Raw genomic sequence first — 20,487 nt, 5'->3', positions numbered from 1 at the left:
GATATGTCGTGTCAGTTGTGGTTAAGAGCAAGTAAAACTGGAGAGCCTACAGGTTGACTACATGCAAGCCATAAATAGACTTTTTTTTCGGAAAACCTCTGCCGGCTCGTGTCAGCTGCGCTGTGGGAATTCTTGGAAAGACGTTTAACCTCCAGGGAGGGCACATGAACGGTCTAAGCAATTTTAATATTTCTCGGAGTTGATCAGCAACGAATAATTTGATCCTGTTTCTGTGAATTTTGTTTTGGTCGCGTCCTCATTTCTATCGAGAAATTAATGGAGTTTGTCACATATTAATGACCCCTTTTCTCTTCCCATCATGTCCACATGCCTAAAGCGCGTGATCAACATGTTTATGAAAACAGCTGGTTTGAAACAAAGAGTTGGCTCTTTTCCCGGAATGTTAAGCATCTGATTAGTGATTTCTAGGAAAGCTTGGGTGAGCTAGACAGGTAAACTGATCCATGGGATTCTTGGAAAAGCAACAACCTAGCTACTGAGCTACTTTACATCTTTGGTGGTTTTTCCAATTTATATAATAATAACAAAACATGTTATCTATGTATTTTCACTAGATAAAAAGGCAAAAACTGAAGGAAGGTCTTTGTATTTAAATATATAACATCCTCCAGTTTTTTATCTGTTTCTGTGCGGTTAGTTTGTCACGACCCACATCCAAAGGTATGCAAGGATTCATGGCTAGACCTAAGCCAATCTACATTCAAATGAGTCCCATTCTTTTCCACATTGGACTTTTTCCATAGAGAAAACAGCGCATTAATCCCTTTCAGTATTTATTATCTTTTACATTTTTCAACTTTGCATATTAAATTTCGAATCCACAAAGCTTCATTGAACTTTTCAACCATATGTCAAAGTAAGCTACGAAGTAACACATTTTTACTGCTAATGCTAGTGTTTGTACTTTATATTTTTGTTTATCCTTTTATTTGTTTTATCCCTGTGTTCTTCAGCACTAATTGTTCTTGTTTTCGCGTTTGTCTGCAGTGGACTGTGCACGGGATGCAAAGCTTCCTTTCTCCACTCCGCCGCCGCCTTGTTTTGCCTCAGAACTCTGTATACGAGAGGCCGCTTCTTTAGTCATTGGGTTCTTCGGTTCTCCACCAGACTTTTGGCCTCCTTTGTCCATGCTTCAGCTTTGTGTTTCGCAAATTCACTAAAAAAATAAGAAATGTGTTAACAATCTTCTTCCTTTTATAGCTCGTGAAATATTTGCGCCAAACGCGGTCATGATTATATAATGACATTTACACGGATTTATCTTCAATGCCGTAAATTCAAACCCTTTTTCGGTTATCGAGGCTACTGGCTGTTACCGAAGACATAGATGACCGTATGTTCAAGAAGACTTTCACATGGTTTATTTCAAAATTCACAAATTTAACTGCTCGACGGCCTCCTCGATCTCCATCGATCCGTTTTCACTATGTACAGAGGCGACTGAACGAAAAACTGTATCTCCGAATATCCATTTTGTAGTCTCATTTACTGCTGGCTGGTGAATTTGTATTGAAGCCTTTCATCTGTTCAGATAAAATTAAAGTTTGGATAGATGCTTTCGATGCAGTCTAGCTAGAAGACACGTTGCAATATGGCCGGAACTTTCGTATCTACAATTAATTCCCTTTTAGATAGTTAAGAGTGTATCCATAAGAGGACCAGGCAACAGGTGATACAGCTCATATCACCGATTTCACCCAAACTTAGCATAAATGTTGGGTATGGTGAGCTATTTACTGTGACAAAACATCAGCTCAAAATATTTTATTCCCTTCAAGTTATGGCACCTTTTGCAAAAATGGCCATTTTCTACTAATTTATGCATATTTAATTAGCTGACTTTGATTGACCAGTTCCACAAGAAAAAAAGACTTCTGAAAATAAATTTCACTGCATTATATTCTGTGGTTATTAGGCTTTAAGTACAATAATTCACTTCAACCGTCTGATTTGATTTCTTCTCCTCAAACGGTCTTTTGGAAGGTACACATTTCGTACTGTTGGAAATAGCCTTTAACTAGTGCCCAATATCTCCCATGAGCAACAACTTATATACATTATTCTTACATGGGTAATGAAGTCCATCATTAAACTTCACAAAAATGCAACAAAATGTCTGGGGACTTCAATAGTCTATTAGTATTGAGGAACTAAACACACGTGACTTAACGATTTCTTGCTATTTCATCAAAATTCACCGAAACACAGAAGCCATTTATTTGCCTCAATTTGGCACAAAATCGGTACGAAATAGCTAATCAAGCATAAATCTATAGATAACAATCAAAATATTGGCGAAGATTGGCAGTTAGGGCATTTTTCGGAGCGTTTTCAGAGCCATATATTTCGGCAATGTTGTGATAGTAAATGTAAAAATAGCAGCGAAAGATTTTCTTCACAAGCTCGCTCAATTCAACATTTAGGCACATCAAAGTTAAGAAACAAGAAAGTAATACTACATACATGCCACTTATCGACACACAGATGCTTTCTTTTGAAGAATTTGTTCTTCCTCGCTGCACTTCGATCCTTCGATCGATCTCAATTGACATGTACTGTTGCTTTGAGGCGCGATGAACTTAGCCAATACATCGTGGGTCATTCTTCGTGAAAGGTGTAAACAGGTTGTCAATAAAGTCATTCAAAGAGCTGTTTAAAGTTCACGGAAGGACACTTGTCTCAGCCAGTTTGAATGAAATAAATTTAACTGGAAAATAAACAGCCGCCATGTTGTATTTGTACCTTTGAGCCTGCCGTTTCAGTCAGCGGTAAAGCCGTACACTTGGGCAAGTACGTAGTGTAGTCATCATATAGTTGTTTGACTAAATCCTATATAGGGATGTTCATAGAGGGGATACATAGCCTAGCCCTACACAGCTATACACGCCTATACATAGCCCAACACAGCTATACACACGCGTGTTCATTTGCTTTTCCTCCGCAAATGTTTGTTTTCGTCGGAATAAGTAGCGGATGGTGTTATCTACCCTCTGAACAACCGGGGCTTGATCTTAGCCTTATAAGTAGTGTGCGTTTCTTGTAAAAGTGAGAATTTTTTTCAACTTCTCCATTGAATTTTTTTTGATAAATAGTTGAAGAGAAATACACTGGATGCAGTGTAATGTATGCGATGCAATCGGTTTTGATGCTCTGAAATTGAGCTCTGAAATGTCGGAAACCATTAAATAATCAGAGCAAGTTTTTCCATCTTATATCAGGTTAAAACTAGTATGTTTATTGTTTTTTTTTTTGTTGTTTCTGTCTTTTTTGGGAGGTGGGGGAGGGGGTGAATATGGACATTCGAAGAAATGGCGGTCAGGTTGTCAGCCTGGCCTGTGTACATCTATTCCTTCTGTTCAAATCGTCTATATTATATTACACTTTGGCAGCTAGGAGACTGAATTTGTACCCACTCTCTTTTTCGGGATCCCACAAAGTTCTCCATCTGTCCATTTACCGATAAACGTCATTACTGCAGTTTTATTAATTTGTTTTAGAAAAGGGCTTTTATGGGGACAATTTTTTCCTCCTGAATGCCCACATTGCAAGTGACGAATTGCGGCTTCAAATAATAATTTTCTTCATCACCGACTCAATTTAAGTGGCTATGTGAGTTACAAAGACGCGAATGCAGACTTTTGTAGAGAGCTTAAACCCCGCATTAAAACTAAACAAATTTATTGCAAGACTAGGACTACGCAAGACGGCAAAACTTATTAGCTAAAATATAATGTTTCAACCAGCACAGGTAGTCTTCTGTCTTCTTCGAGGTCAACGCGAGGAAAACCCGTTTTATTCTTTGTTGTTTTCTCTCTCTACATTCACACCTTTATAGATATATGTATATATTTGCTGCGCCATATTAGCCTGTTCCAGGCGTTCGGTTAGTTTGGAACAGGCTAACGCCATATAGACTGCGTCCCTAAAGGCATTTCGTACGTGAATACTTTGATCAGTTCAGCACACACGCTCCCCCAACTAAAGCACTTGCGCAAGAAACGATTACAAAACCTACCTCGCTATCCACCGTATAGTGATTTATCCCGTGGTAAACGTTATTCTTCAATTTTGCTGAGTTATTCATTTTTTCCCGTTTATGCCCCGGGGGTAGGGAAATTTGGTCAAAAAATGTAATCGTTATGCGCGGTATTAATCACTATTTCCGCCAGGGGAGGGGAATTTGAACAAGCAATAAAAAAATACAAATGTCTGGAAAGTAACTGGGAGACGTTGACATTTTGATTTATTTAACTGTGTAGCGTCTTTTATGCTAAAAATAATTGTTTATGTTCCTTCTTCAGGGTGCCACCCCCAAAAAGGCAGTATTGCCGAGACGTCGGAGCAGTTTTATACCGCCATTCAGCGTCATTTTGGAACATAAACAATTATTTTGATTTGGTTGCCGTGCATGCCGACCGTTGAACAGAAAAATCAAGAACTCTGTTTCGGTGAAAGTCAAATGGAACAGTATTTTTTCTGGAAAATCTCTTCGGAGATTGACGGAACGTCAGAAATTTTCTTACCATTTGTAAGGTTTCCCAGTTCTAGTCTCCCATCCTTCAGGTCTCCCACCAACGGAAAGAAATAACAGGAAACTGAGCTACAAATGGTAAGCGACATCTATTTCGGTTAGTTTGCTAATTTTGGAAAGAAGCCTTTCCATTTTTCAGTGGTCATTCCAACCGGTTCTCTCCAACAAATGGTAAGCACCCTAGAGTTCGTTCAGCATCACATTGCGGTAAACACGTCAAGCTGTAGCGGAGGAAATTGTTTTCCCTACGACAATTTGAAAATATTCTCATTTTCATCACAAACGCATCCAACGAACACTCGCGGAGGAAAAGCAAATGATCGCGCGTGTGGTCACGCGTGATGGACGCGTGATACCCAGTGAACAGCCGTACCGCTGACTGAAACGACAGGCTCAAAGGTAGAAATTCAACATGGCGGCTGTTTATTTTCCAGTTAAATTTATTTCATGCAAACTGGCTGAGACAAGTGTCCTTCCGTGAACTTTAAACAGCTCTTTGAATGACTTTATTGACAACCTGTTTACACCTTTCACGAAGGATGAACCACGATGGATTGACTAAGTTCAGCGCGCCTCAAAGCAACAGTACATGTCAATTGAGATCGATCAAAGAATCGAAGTGCAGCGAGGAAGAACAAATTCTTCAAAAGAAAGCATCTGTGTGTCGATAAGTGGCATGTATGTAGTATTACTTTCTTGTTTCTTTACTTTGATGTGCCTAAATGTTGAATTGAGCGAGCTTGTGAAGAAAATCTTTCGCTGCTGTTTTTACATTTGCTATATCACAACATTGCCGAATTATATGGCTCTGAAAACGCTCCGAAAAATGTCCTAACTGCCTTTTCTTCGCCAATATTTTGATTGTTATCTATAGATTTATGCTTGATTAGCTATTTCGTACCGATTTTGTGCCAAATTGAGGCAAATAAATGGCTTCTGTGTTTCGGTGAATTTTGATGAAATAGCAAGAAATCGTTAAGTCACGTGTGTTTAGTTCCTCAATACTAATAAAATATTGAAGTCCCCAGACATTTTGTTGCATTTTTGTGAAGTTTAATGATGGACTTCATTACCCATGTAAGAATAATGTATATAAGTTGTTGCTCATGGGAGATATTGGGCACTAGTTAAAGGCTATTTCCAACAGTACGAAATGTGTACCTTCCAAAAGACCGTTTGAGGAGACGAAATCAAATTTGACGGTTAAAGTGAATTATTGTACTTAAAGCCTAATAACCACAGAATATAGTGCAGTGAATTTTATTTTCAGAAGTCTTTTTTTCTTGTGGAACTGGTCAATCAAAGTCAGCTAATTAAATATGCATAAATTAGTGAAAAATGGCCATTTTTGCAAAAGGTGCCATAACTTGAAGGGAATAAAATATTTTGAGTTGATGTTTTGCCATAGTAAATAGCTCACCATACCCAACATTTATGCTAAGTTTGGGTGAAATCGGTGATATGAGCTGTATCACCTGTTGCATGGTTCTGCCCTGTTCTCTCACGGGCACACTCTTAATTCTCTCAGATAATACAAATTTCATTTCAATCTCCGATGGAACGCAAAAAGGAAAAGTTCTCCGAATTATTTCTCTCATCTCTCAAAGACATTCAAAAAACTTTACACCTATATATACAATGTCCTAGTCCATAAATAATCACACTCTTTTCTTGTCAAGCAATTGAAACAACGATAAATCGTTTAGCTGTCTATACTGCTTTCTAATAATCAGGTATTATTCAACTAAAATACGCGCATAAGGGAGAATGAGAAACATTTACGTACCTCGTGCAAGATGCAACTGAATCAAAACAGCTCCTGGTGTAAATCTGTACCCTTCCTCGAACGAATTTCCTTGGCAAATGTCGCGGGGGGTTCCTTTTATACATTCAGGTGTTTTTCAGCTATAAATAACAATCGTTTTCCGAGAAAATTACGTCAGCATCAAATTATATGCGGGGAGCAGTTTTCTCGGAAAAACACTTTACCTAAGATAAACATGTTTCTGAAACAATGATCGCTCTGAGCACCGTTTTTTTATTTTTATTTTAGAGTTTTTATTTTAAGGAAAATCTCTGTACTATAAAATAATGATAAAGAATTCCACATTTTAATTGTTAACGTAAACACGGCGGAGCAAAACAAAGCAAGAAATGCATTCAAGCAGTTCAATCTTTCTTTTGGTGTAGTAGGGCCGAAACCTTTTGTTTTGCTTTAAAAATTCTATATTACAATGTAAGAAACATTTTGAATACAGTTTTGGAAAGATTAATGTCCATCATGGTTTAGTTTATGCTTTCCTGATCAGTGCAATTTTGCTTGCTGTAAGATTTAGCTGCTTGCTTTTTATCTGGTTGTTTACTTAAATCCCTAGTTCTTTTCATCTCCTATTCCCATTCTGTGGGTGCAGTTAGAAGAGATTTTTCGGAGAAATCGATCAGACTGAAATGTGTGTGTGACCTCGCGTTTTTTTTCGTTCAGCCCAGTCTCGTCCCCAGAGGCCGCGATCCTTTTGAGTTTCCCGAACGCTGGTCAAGGGGAACGCAGGCTGCGGGAACGAGATTGCGTTCAGCCAAGACTAAGGGCCGGTTATTTAAACGAAGTTTAGACCGCGGCTAAGAAAGTCATCGTCTAAATCGGGATTTAGCCTGGGAATCCAATTATTTAAACAACGTTTATCATAACCCGCGTCTAGATGAAGTTTAACCGTTGACTAACAAACAATGTCAAGTTAAACCTGCTCCTGAGTAGGTTTAAACGTCGTTTAACTGTTTATTTTCACTGATTCTAGCCCGTTGCAGTCAACTTGTTTCTTGAAATGTACTTTGTATGCGCTTCCTGAACCTCCGAGCTGGTTTAAAGAGATATTTGATTCCATTTGTTTCATTTCCTTTAAAAAACACAAGTACAATTTCTTGAAAATATTTCCACACAGCTCTTTACTATATTATGTATGCAGTCCTTTTATTAAAAGAAAACAACAGCAAGACGATAGTGTTCCTTTGGGAGTAGCACGCATGCATGATGTCAAAACAATAGCTACACTCGTTAGACGTCGTCTAAACGTGGTCTTCGTGAACTTCGGCTCATCGGCGTTCAAATAATGCAATTTAGACTCCGGTTAGCCATAGTTTATGGAGTCGTCGTCTAAACCTCGATTTAGCCTTAAACCACGTCTAACTTAGGCTTCGTTTAAATAATCGGCCCTAAGAGTTTCTGGTTAGTGTCGTACATAATGATGACTAACTAAACGTACTTAATTTACAGATAATTTTCTGATTTGATTCCAAGATTGACTATTTTAATAAGCTAAGGCCATCCAATCATGATCATCAAGTGAAAGTTTGTTTAGGCTGTACCAGGTGCTGTAGACCTAGCCAATGATGTTAGGGATTGGTGCGAAGCCAACTATTGGGTTAATAACTCGTGCTAATTCTTCCTAATCACTCAATTTGATTTCATTTGATTTTATCAAATTGCCAAAACCGTGGTCAGATTTATCCAACTTAGTTGTTTGTTTTATGTCGATCTCACATTACTGGAAAGTAACCGAATTAAAGTGGAGCTCGCATTAAGGGTTTGTCTTGTTTTGGAAAACCACACGCCTTGATATAAGTATAGATTATGGTAAGGGTTGCAGACACTATCTTGCCAGCTTCGTACTCAAATTCTAGTTTCCTTTAAGCAGCGGTCGGAAACGAGCAGCCCTGGAAAGATCTGATTGGAAAGTCTAAAATATCGAACTTGCGGTTGAATTCTGCATATACCTAACGTCGAAAGTATGACCAATCTCTTCTCTACACCTCCCCCCCCCCCCCCGCATTTTTTTTTTTTTTTTTTTTTTTGGTACCAAGAAATCGGACTCTGTCCAATTCAGATATTTTGAACATGCGCAGAGTGTTCTTTTTGGTTGTCAGCCAATCAGATTCGAGCAAAAACGACGTACTGGAAGACCACGATTCGCGGACTTTCACATCCCACTTAGTCAAGGTTCCTTTTCTTAGCATTGACGAAAAGGAGAGCGGGCTCTGGGGTCGAGATTGAAGCAAGACTCAACGAACAGAACTTGGTGTTTTACTCAAGGCCATTCTTATTGTTGTCAAAAAAATCCTAAAAAAAAAACTCCGTAGAGTCGTTCTTTTTGTCAGATCTGTGCAGCAGATGCGCAGGTACGAGATTGTTTTGTATCGGGAACGGTCACGCAAACTCACCTTTTAGTGCGTGTTTTTTTTAATGATTTAATTTCTTTCTTGGTTTCGTACTTCGGTTTTAACACACTCCTAAAATGCCTTCTCTCGTAGCATAAAATTGTCCACGCTTAAATTTTATTGCTGATCAAGGTTTATTTATCGTGCAATTGAAACACGCGATCATAACAAATGTCACGCAGCTTATTGAGAAGCTGTTCAAAAGCGCCAGAAAGGTTCAAAGTTAAGACTTGGGGGAAGAAAACGTTGATGGCAAATCGTTACGTTTAGGGTGTGTTTTAAACGCTGTATAATTTAACTCGCTGTACGGACTCACCAAAAGTACCCTCGAAACACTGCAAGGCTAAAAAAAAGTATACAACGACACAACAGTCATTACAAACTAAAATGTCTGAATAACTTATAAGATACCGGTACATATAATTATACGTGTATATGCACAGCCTATCGACTTCCTGTCGCGCTTAATTGCAAATAAGATATAAACTTTCAATCAACTACAACAAAATAACGAGTTTGTTAATTAGCTTCAACCTATCAGGCTCTGGGTTTTGAAACACCAGGGGGCTATTAGCACCGCGTACAATATCATGATGTTCATGGAAAATGATCTAAAATGAAACAATAATTTATACAAAGAACAACACAAACAATGGCCTAGCCATACAAAAGAAGTACAGATTAAAAATAGATCGACTAATGCACCTTGCGTGACAAGACGAAGGTTTGCTGTTGAATTCACGTCGACATGACTAGCTCTTGCAAGAACGTGAAGGTTGTTATTTATTTTGCAACCTTCTGCTTTATTGAGAATGCAGTTGGTGAGTATTGGATAATTTCAAAGAAGTTCTGTCACTAAATGAATGGTTAGGCTACTTGTTTACTTTTAAAATCGCCAAACAGCCTCGGAAACGGGATTGTGTTCCCCCGGACACAGCCCGGCCTATGTGGCTTGTTCTACAAAATTGCGGCACGCTATTTCGTTGCTATAGACGCCATTTAGCTTACTATCTAAACAGCCGTGATACAGTGAAGTGCTATTTTCAATACCGATGTGAACATGTATCGATAATGCTAGACGGTCGACAGGAGCAAATTGTTCTCTCACAACGACCATGTCTAACGAGTTTTCATTTAGAAGATTTAGCAGTCATCTTCAGAATTACAAATAATTACAGCTTACACGAGTCATGTCCAGCTAATAAACATTGACCTTCTCTCAGAGAGGTACATATATGTATCGATTCTAGACCGGCTCTAGGGGGAACGGGGAAATGTGCAGTAGCTGAAGCAGCTTTTAATTATTGAAAGCCGTAATTTCATATGTCGGTGCGGTCTTTTTAGGCTCAGATGTAACGATGTACTAACTTTGCTGTACATTACTCTGTTTGCATATTATTCACGACTGTTGGGGGTGTGGGGATTATGATAAATTGAATTAATCACGGCTTTGATCATGTTTACATAAGGTCACGATACTTAGTTATCACGCAACCCTTGCCTTCTATATTATCAGTGACAAATGCCGGCCCAACGGAGTGTCACGCTTGCACTGAGGGTGATACAGTCGCTTGCTCCGCAAATCAGGTAAAACAAACATGTGCCACAAATCCAAAATCGCTTGGCACAACTCACTGTGGCTCGATGGCGGGGAAATTTCTGAATCAGTCTGGAAGTACCGTGGAAGGATTTATTCGTGGGTGCATTGACTGTGCAGGTAAATAGTAAACCTTTGTTAACAAATGCGGTCAATTGTTATGTGAATTATAATAGGTTTTTCCTAAGGAAGGAAAACATGAAAAGTTATAACAAACCAAAAAAATAACAAGGTTTTTACGACTTAGAAAGATTTAGGAAATACGCTGTCTATGAATTTGGCGTAGTTCCCAGGCCTTTACATGAAAAATGTCCCTTGTTGTTGAGCGTTTCACTTAATTATGTCCTTTTCAGTTGGAGACTTGGTGGTCTGATATTTTATTATAAGCGGTCCAGGTTTTGAGCTCTGGCCGGGGTCTTTGTGTTGCGCTCTTAGGCAAGACACTTGACTTTCCCAGAGCTTCTCCTCCACCCAGATGCATCGTTGGATACTGGGAAACTCTATTCAGACCGGGCTTTTTTGGATCTTTTTTGGGGTAGGGTGTGCATAAAATTACTTGAAGTAGCTCCTAGACGCTTCATGATAAAAAAAAAGGAATGAACGCAGGCATGACGGGCCCTTAGGCTTGCACGCCGACGAAAGCTTTTTTCTTTCTTCAGCATTTAATCGTGGTTCATTATTTGAATTCCTTTTCAGACAAAAAAGCAGCGTGTTTCGCCCTTGGCGGCGCTCTTAAGGCACGGAAAATGTGGACCTTGAAGAAGTGTGAGCTCGAGTGTTGTACTGGCAACAACTGTAACACCCAGAACGTGACGCTGTCACAAAATCCCACATCAGTGTTTTACACCGACGGTATTACAAAACTTTTAGAAGTAACACGTTGTGCATGATAGCAAGTTGATCGCCAGCAACGAAGAGTTCAGCTTAGTTAAATTGTAAAATGGAACCCCCAAACAAAAGTATCTATGAGTGCTAAAAGGTGTAAGGCTCAAGAAGTCGAACTCCGCCCCACCCAGACTCCCCGTGATACTCAGTCCTTTTAAATGTATGAAAGTTAGCTCTAAACCCTGTCATCTACACATGGGCATTTGGAATTTCCCCGGTAAATTGAACATGCTTCAGCGATGATTGTAAATGAGTTTAGATTGCATGAAGGCACGTGAAGTAAGCATGAAGGTCGGTCAAAGCTTTGCTGTGATTGACAATAAGAAGGACTGTTTCTAAAAATAAAAAAGAACACGAAAAAGGTTGAATCGATGTGCAAGCTTGTGATCATGCGCTGCAGCCACCTTTGCACAGGTAAATCTGCCGTGAAAATGGTTATAGATTTATTTCATTTTCCACAGCCGTTTGGACAAAGCAGTGCCACGCTTGCACTGAGCGAGATGCTGCCACTTGCCGGGCGAATCAACAAAGCCAAACCTGTGCAACGGATACAGACTCACTCGGTATAACTGATTGTTTTTCCGCGGCCACCAAATACCAAGACACGGCTGGGAACGTTCATGAGGGCTTTGTTCGAGGATGCGTTGATTGTACAAGTAAGTAAGCTTTTGTTACAAACAAGTCCAGAACTAATATTTTACATGGTATACTGTATAATACTGAATTTTAGCTTGCAGACCAGGCCTTTTTGCTGAGTGAGCCATGGGTAATTTTGTTCGCGTATCTGGCCTCACCACTACACTCCCCGGGCCATTTTTTTTCCACATCTCAAAAGCAAGATGGCACTCGATCGCTCAGCACAATGCGCTCGCCCACAAAAAAATACACCTGCGTTACAGGCTTTACTTTTTCTCAAAACACGAAGAAATAATTATTGTTATCGGAATTAAAAAAAAGAAGAAATGTTCAAAAAGACATTAAATGTGTCGGCTGGCTGGCAAAACGTGGGCAACAACACGGCAAAGAAAGACCTCGGGACCGTAGGAAGAGAATATTGCCCTCGCTCGTTCTTGTACGAACCGAGCGAACAGTACCAGGAAGACCCAGGGCTGCATTGTTGTACAGCCCTTGGGAGGCGCTGTGGCCTAATGGTGAGTGCGCTGGACTCCGGGTGGTCCCCACGTTATTATCTTGGGCAAGACACTTTACTCTTACAGTTCCCCTCTTCACCCAGGTGTATTATCGCCAGGATAGGGGGGAGGGGGGAGGTAACCCTGCGATGGACTCGCACCCCATTTAGGGAGGAGTAGAAATACACCTAGTCTCTTCATGCTGCTGACAGCGAGATATAAGCTCCGACCTGATGGACCACTAGGCTCGAACGCAGATTTTACCTACCTGCCTGTTACTTTTACTTCATAGTTAAAGCTCGTTTGGATCCAGAAATGGATCAGAATCGAACCCAGAATTTCTGAAGAAGGGGGGTGACTGATAAGTAAAACAAAAAACGAAAGTTTACATCTTTTTGTCGGATTGAAGCGAATGGCTAGTCCCATCCCCCCAACAAAATCCACCCAGCAAGTCTGTACCCCCTTAAAGAAGCAAGAATGTTGTTGTTATTTTTGTTGTTGTTTACTTGTCTTATTCATTGCTGCAGAACGCGATAAAGCGGCGTGTTACGCTCTTGGTGGCTCTCTAACAGTACGTAAATACTGGACATTGGAGCAATGTAACATCGAGTGTTGTCAGGGTGATAACTGTAACACTCGCACTCCAACCCTGTCAAAATCTGCTATTGCTGTGTTTTCACCAACAGGTAATTGACGGATAAAAAAATGTAAATGTTCGAAAACAGTTCATTGTAAGACTGAGAGGCTGTTTTATTTTAATTTATTTCATTTCAGAGTAGTGGTACATGTGTTCTCTTCTCCGCATAGGTCGACGGGGCGTTTGTTATAGAAATCTGTTACTCCTCGCGTAAAAAGGGCAATGGCGGACAGTACGATGTTTTCCTACTACTGACAAGTTGCCATTGGAAAAGCAGCAAGTTACCCTTGACAACAATGTCGTTTTGACGTCAAAAACTTCTCACTAAACTTGCTTCGCGCCTCACTTGTCGATTTGTTAAAATTTGTAGCTCGCCCCAGTTCCCTGCTTAATTTCGAAATGGCCAATTATGTAGGGGATCAAACAACTACTGCTTGAAGTAATCGCTTGATTTTATTTCTGACAGCTGAGTGTAATGCCTGCGTTGAGAGTGATGCGGCCAGTTGCAACATGAATCAGCAAACTCAGTATTGTGGCACAGGTGAACATTCACTTGGCACAACTCATTGTGCGTCTGCGGTCGGTAAATTTCGGGACAAGGATGGAAATGTTGTGGATGGTTTTTATCGAGGATGCATTGACTGCACAGGTAAGAGTGAGCTGTTGAAATTGCGCAAAGTTGTTGCATAATGCATTTTTCTGTCAATTGGGATTGCGAAGAGCTAGGATTTTTTTTTGTTTCACGTTGTTTCATTTTTCTTGCTGTGTTATAAGGCACCAAACAAAAGAGAGCTGTACTGAGATGAAAACTCAGTCTTCAAGCCTAAGCGGCGTACCACGCAGTTCGTCAACTCGGTTTCCATGGCATGAAGCGACTAAAAATATTTCTACTCACCCCTCGATTGGATGCTAGTCCACCAAAGTGTTTTTGCTCCAGCATTGAGGTTGTCGATATACAGCTGGGTAGAGAGGGAATCTGTGAAAGTTAAGTGTCTCGCTCAAGAACATTGCACAGAGACCCCGGCCAGGGCTCGAACCGGGATCGCTCCTTCAGGGTCCAATACACTAGCTTGTCTTAGGCCACTGCACTTTATTAAATTTCTCTTTATGTGTTCTTCCCTTTTGCAGGAAAAATTAACTCATTTAACTTGACCAGACCTTAGGCTTTTCGTTTTCAATTTATCGTTTCAGATAAAATGACGGCCTGTGCAGCTATCGGTGGCGCCCTTAAAGCGCGTAAAGGATGGTCCTTGGAAAAATGTGAAATCGAGTGCTGTACTGGTAACAAGTGTAACACCCAGACCCCAACCTTGTCAGATGATACAGCAATACCTGTGTTTTTACCCCCAGGTACGGTGATAAAAAAATTCACTGTTGTTACTTTTCAATAGAGATGAAGCCACATAAGCTCAAGCTGGTTTTCATGCGGGTCCTCGACTCTATTCATGTCGGATTGGAATTTGGAAATGTTGGTTTTCCAGGAGGGGAAAACCGGAGAATCCGAAGAAAAACCCTCGGAGCAGGAACCAGAACTAACCGCAAACTCAACCCACATATAATTCCGGGTCCGAGAAGCGAACTCAGGGCACATTGTTCGGAGGCGAGCGCTCTCACCATTGCGCCATCCTCCATGTTAAATGTCCTCGTTGGGGGCTCCTGAGTTTCTGGTGGCAGTGGGCCTTGTCGTGTAAAGCATATTGCTTTTGTTGTAAAAAAAATTGACTTAACAGTAAATATCAAATGCGACCAGAACATAATTTAATTGCAGAATTAATAGAATTGATGAATAATCACAGGCTTCCTAAACTTACGATTCCATCGAACGTTATGATTTTTGTAAGCGTATCGAGTGGAAGGTGACTACCTGAAGTACGCAGTGTTCTGTTACAATTTAGGCCGTTGAGAATTTGAGCATTCTATTAGACATTTTATAAAGTTTAAAATAATTTGGAATTAAAAAGGAAATAAAATTTGACCTTCTTTTCAATAAAACAAAGTAAATCTACTCGCCTTGCCTTGTTCCCGATGTCCTTTTGGGCTATTTCATCGTTTTTAGGATGTTTGTCGACGTCTATTCCGTCTCTGACCGAACTAATTTCTTAGTTCCGTGCGACTGACGCTCGTACATTTTTCGCCAGTTAAATGATTGCTTTATTTTTGTATCCAACAGCTGATGGTCCAAGTCTACAATGTCATTCTTGCCTGGATAGTCAGGGAGGTTCTTGCGACAGTAATCAATTGCAAACCCAAGTTTGCAAAGACGACCAAGATTCGCTTGGTACAAGGCAGTGTTTTTCTGCGGTGACTCAATATCGGGGCCAGAATGGAGATCTCCAGAGTGGCGCTACCAAAGGATGTATTGACTGCACATGTAAAAACAACAAAAATCAACGACAAGAACCTTTTGAAAAGGCGAAATTGGCCTTTTTCACGAGATTTCTAACACATTTACCACAGCAGTGTATAACATTTATGCTTTGTCTGATTTGACAGGGCAAATCTGCATAACAACAGAAGTCAACTCTGATCTCGAATAAACTGGTCTGGCCGGCCAACTATGACTAACTTTTAGCACGATGTTTAACTCGTAGTTTCCATAGCATAAAATCAACTAAGTCCAGCGCAGGGACTCCGGCAATTCATCGGTATCACGTACACTCCTGATCAGCCCCAAAGCCGGGTCGCTCAATTCCCAACGCGCTCATCATTAGGCCATGTTGCTTTGGGCTATTTATGTTGTCTCTTTTTTCAGATGTAAAAGTAGCTTGTGCAGCAGTTGGTGGCCTCCTCAAAGAACGTCAAAAGTGGAACGTTGCGCAATGTGAAATTGTGTGTTGTACTGGCAATAAATGTAACACTCAAAATCCAACCCTACCTTACCCTGGAAGTGGAGGTGTGTATACAGTTTTGATGTTGTAATTGTCACTGGTCTCAAGACCGTCCACACAACGGTCGGATGCTCTAACCCAGGAGAAAAAAAAACGCGGCGAACTGCACTGTTGAGTTGTTGAAACACGCGGAAATTTTTTTAGATCACGTGAGAAGTGCATAGAGAAGCACGAAGCACAGTGGAGTGCTTCTCGCACTTTTCGAGTGCTCTTTAAAACTCTCTGCTTGTATAACTCAACAATTCACCTAGGAACAAGATTCTGTTATTCTTTTATAAAATGTTGAAGACGTTTAGCGCATGCAAACTCTTGATCTAAGCCGTGTGCACTACTGACTCGATAAAGCACGTGCGTGACGTGAGTTGCGTGCTTAACGGATTTATAATGAACTCGAACTGACCAATCCTAGCGCGCAATTCCTCGAACATTTTTCAAATTTTATATATGTGTATATTTCTTTAAATTCTTGATTTTCAGAAAATAATAAATAGCAAAATTACTTGAAGAAATGTTGAAAGTAAATTTGTATTTAGTTAAGAATATTCAGTTCGCAAAATACAAATAAAAGCAAAAAATAAAGTGAATGAATATTGCGTGGAATACTTGCCCCGCAACTGCTTCCCTCAACGAAAGGTCAGCTACAGTAGCGAATATATACCCCACCAGTGGCCATATTTGAGCCGTTTACGTCCCCACGGTATAGGAAGAAAAAAAGTAGTACCTAGGGTCAATTAAATAAAACATTTAGAAATGTATTGTACAAGTGTAGCTATTGTTTTAGAGGTTGAAAGCAAAAGCTACACTTGTCAAATACAGTTGTAAATTTTTTTCTTGAATTGACCCCCTGAATCTACCAAACGTCAACGTGAATAGAGGGCAAACCAAAGCGCACATAAGTTTCACTTAAATTATGAAAATTGCATGAAACGACGCCTCCATCACTTGTTAGGTCTCTTGGACAAGTTTCATTTTTTGCGCATGATTCATCGCCTAATTCTTTAATACAGAATACTTGGGTATTACTGGGTGCTTAGAATATACGCTTGAGACGAAACCATTGCTTGTAACAATATTTTATTTACGTTTTTAGAAAATTCTGTCACTGATTGTATGGTTCAACTTCCAGGTTCGCGGACTTCAACCGTTAAAGGAACAAAGCCAACTGAAGCATCTGGTCAGCAGACCCAGCATGCGTTGTTCAGTGTCGGAGTACTTGCCTTTGTCAACATATTGTACCACTTCTAGCAAATGTAGGGGCGTACCAACCTGCGGTGTATGCTACTTATGAAAGGATAAGTGTATCTTTGTAATAGTCCTTCTTATTAGACTGTACCGTTTAAGTGACTTGAAAACTTCAAGCTTTCAGCTATTGCATAACAAAACCTCAGTACGTGCTCAACCTTAATTAATTAGTGAACTGTTTCTTTTGATTTTGGTTGTTTGTTTTTGTTTGGTTTTAGCATAAGTAGTAAAAACTTGTCATACGTTGCATATACTCAATTTAAAGCATTTTTATTTTAAACTATCTTGTGATGTGACGAACAACAATTTATACAAAACGGCAACGTTTTCAGAGGCTATCCAGTATACCATCCCCCATTACTTCTATTCAATTTTTCTCAGATTAATTTTATAATTGTCTTGACAATCGTTTCAGTTAGTACCAATTCTGGGATGGGAGGGCGAGAACTTATTAAAAGCCCCTAAAGCCAGCTAGGTCTCATTAACGTTTAAGTCAATGAATACGAGATTCATTTTTCTCAGTTGATTTTCAGGGACGGATTTTAGGATTGTTCGCAGAGTTTTTTTTTTTTTTTTTTTTTTTTTTTTTTTTTTTTTTTTTTTTTTTTTCAGGCGTCGTGCGCTCATTTCTATTCCCGCGTGAGTTCCTTGCCTTCCTCCCGTTCCCATCGCATTCGAGCAAATTACATCATACTTATTTTCGTATGAAACTGCTTTGATAATAAGTTTGAAACAAAAGGATGGTTCTTTCCTAAATCGAAAATTTACCGCTACCACTGATGTTACTGATTTTTTCGAAAACCTTCGATTGGGTGAGACGTGTTAACTGATTCGTTGTCTTGAAAAAGACAAAACTAAGCTATTTAGTATATATTTTGAGATTTTTTTTTCCTTTAGGTGGGCAATTGTTAATTTTGTTGATAGTAAAGGTCCGTATGTCCCTAAATTCAAATATACATCTGATGGATTTTCCAAGAACCTGGCGCCCACCACCCAAAACAGCCCGGGTCACTTCAAGTCCCTTGCCCTCCCCCCAGGCTAGAAGTTTGTCACGTCACGAGGCCAGCTGACAGCTGCCAGACTGGCAGGGTGCCTTGTATACAGGGAACCGTCGACCAGTTCATTCAAAATATGCACAGACTAGACAGGGCATTCAAAATTCACACAAACTTGTTAAAAGGGGCCAAAACCTAGCTAGGCCTAGCTTACCCCCAGCTTTTGACGGCTACTCGCCAGCTGGACACCGGCCGATAGCCCAGAGCCTGGGCAAGGTCCCCAAACCATCGTTGAAGCGAAGCCCCCTCGAGTTAAGTTAAATGAGTATATGAAAAAGAAACACAAGAAAACAACACAATAGTTTGCGTTTTCAGTTGTATTTATCATCATTAAAATTTTCAAGAAATCTCTCGTATCCGAAAGAACAAATCTACATTGCACGAGGTTCAAGGGCAATATTCAACGACGAGAGCCGATCGAATTAAACCACATTTCTACTGCTATCTAGTATTTATGATTTCGTGTTAATTTGCATTACTACTTCTTCAGGTAAAGTTTAGTTGTTCTTGTTTTCACCCTTGTCGGCAGCAGCCTGAGCACGCGCAGCAAAGCCTCCTTTCTCCACCCCGCCGCCAGGTTTTTTTGCCACAGCCCTCTGAATACGAGCCGCATCTTCTTTAGTCATTGGGTTCTTGGGTTCTTCACCAGATTTTTTGCCTCCTTCGTTGTCCATTCTTTGGCTCTTTTATTTGTTTATTCACTAAAAAAAGAAGTGATAAAAACTTTTTACAATGTCAACGCCGTAAACTCTGCGGCCAAATGCGGTTATAACTAAACAACGTTTAGTTGTACCCAAGGTTTCAAAGCTTCCTTCTCCGTTTTCCAAGGCAAACTAGTTTTAATCGAAGTTACCGATTTTATGCTTTCGAAAACGTCTCTACAAAACTATGACTCTGACATTTCAGTGCTGGCTACAAAGTTTTATTACAAAATTTTTAAATTTTACCGCCCGTGTCTTCTTCGACTTGTTTTCACTACAGAAGGAAAATTGAAAAGAATTTTTTTTCTCCGTTTTTAACCATACTTTAATTTAACAAGTTAACAAACAAGTATTACTCAAATTAAGTTCTGCTGACTCGTGAATATGGTACGAAGCCTTGAAACGTGTTCAGATGATTTCCGATTTGCTTTGCAATATGCGGGATCTACAAATGATTTTACATCTTATCAAAAGTTATCAGATTTAACAACTGTACTGATATTCCTCTCTTATATTCGTAATTTTACTGAAATAGTTAACGGGGAAGAATCACTTAGTAAAACGTACCTGGAACAAGCTGAAATAAATGTTCTTTGTGTAATTCAGGAATCATTTTCCTACGTTTCTATTTTGTGAATGTTGGGAATTCATTACAGTTACGTGCTTTTAACTTCCCGAGAAAACTACGTCAGCATGCAATTGTCATAATGGATAGTGATTTTCTCGGAAACACACACAACAAAGGCCTTCGACAATATATTTTTTATTCATGTGCTAACCCGCAGAGAACTTTATTGGCTTATGAAACAAAGAGTTCTATCTCTAACTAGTTGAAAAATCTGAATAACAGAAAATGTTCTTTAACAGATCTCCCCACTAACCCAGCAAAGGTGAAACCTTTAGTACACATTTGTTTTAAAATACTGTTTAAAATCATATAATCATGAAGTACAAATGGTGACATAAAAATTAGGCTTGATTCTGTGAGTCACTGACTGACTTTGTAATTTGGCGTCTTTTCTCGGGGCGCTTATTTTTTTTTTTTTTTTTTTTTTTTTTTTTTTTTTTTGCGGCGTTTGGCACAAAAGCCCCCATCCCCCATCTCGTCTAAAATAATAACAAAAGCTGTGATCAGCAATTTTGTATAACAGTTTAAAACAAAGGGTTCGGTCTTTTCCCGGAAATTTAAGCTACAAGCTAATTACTGACGAATTTTCTAGGAGAGCTTCTGCTGTCGTTGGCTGCTATCTAATTTTTAAATGTTTGTTTTTCTTTTAATTAGTGAGTTTTTCCTCAAGGGTCTCCTAGGTTACTCTTTATGTAGATAAAGAACGTAGACAGAACATATTCAAATTCACAACATCTTATCTTCAATCTTTCTGCGTACAGGTACTAACTTTACGATTTATTTCTCTCGTTAGAATACTCCGCCTTACTCTTGCATTGTTTGAAAGAAATAGGGGTCTATCTAAGTATTAATTTGTACTACGCATTTTATTAGTTTCGAATAAAAATCAATATAGACTAATGTATCTAAATAAAACTTGTTATAGCAAGTTCATAACGGTATATTGGTATATCGTGTTGTGGT

General features: G+C 39.5%; 1 protein-coding gene and 2 long non-coding RNA genes across 3 annotated transcripts; 1 reads left to right on the top strand and 2 right to left on the bottom strand.

Moving 5' to 3' along the window:
• Window positions 1-777: 777 nt before the first annotated feature.
• On the bottom strand, window positions 778-6,522 carry LOC144661569 (uncharacterized). The gene is made up of 2 exons (XR_013572307.1): window positions 6,339-6,522; window positions 778-1,177 (listed from the first exon to the last, which is right to left on the bottom strand). It is a non-coding gene; the product is annotated as an uncharacterized LOC144661569 (long non-coding RNA).
• A 2,932-nt stretch (window positions 6,523-9,454) lies between these two features.
• LOC144661533 (putative skeletal organic matrix protein 2) lies at window positions 9,455-17,318 on the top strand. The gene is made up of 10 exons (XM_078522334.1): window positions 9,455-9,582; window positions 10,278-10,478; window positions 11,055-11,210; window positions 11,705-11,899; window positions 12,901-13,059; window positions 13,477-13,659; window positions 14,202-14,360; window positions 15,181-15,381; window positions 15,763-15,903; window positions 17,025-17,318. The coding sequence occupies exons 1-10, from the start codon at window positions 9,510-9,512 to the stop codon at window positions 17,141-17,143; spliced, it is 1,587 nt and encodes a 528-aa protein (XP_078378460.1). The 5' UTR covers window positions 9,455-9,509; the 3' UTR covers window positions 17,144-17,318.
• A 1,179-nt stretch (window positions 17,319-18,497) lies between these two features.
• On the bottom strand, window positions 18,498-19,517 carry LOC144661573 (uncharacterized). Its single transcript, XR_013572310.1, has 2 exons — window positions 19,464-19,517; window positions 18,498-18,896 (listed from the first exon to the last, which is right to left on the bottom strand). It is a non-coding gene; the product is annotated as an uncharacterized LOC144661573 (long non-coding RNA).
• Window positions 19,518-20,487: the final 970 nt, after the last annotated feature.

The sequence above is a fragment of the Oculina patagonica genome, chromosome 7 (genome assembly GCF_052425735.1).
Source record: "Oculina patagonica isolate OP01 chromosome 7, crgOcupat, whole genome shotgun sequence".
Taxonomy (NCBI): domain Eukaryota; kingdom Metazoa; phylum Cnidaria; class Anthozoa; order Scleractinia; family Oculinidae; genus Oculina; species Oculina patagonica.
Note: the sequence above shows the minus strand (reverse complement) of the source record. Positions and strands in the feature narration are given on the sequence as shown.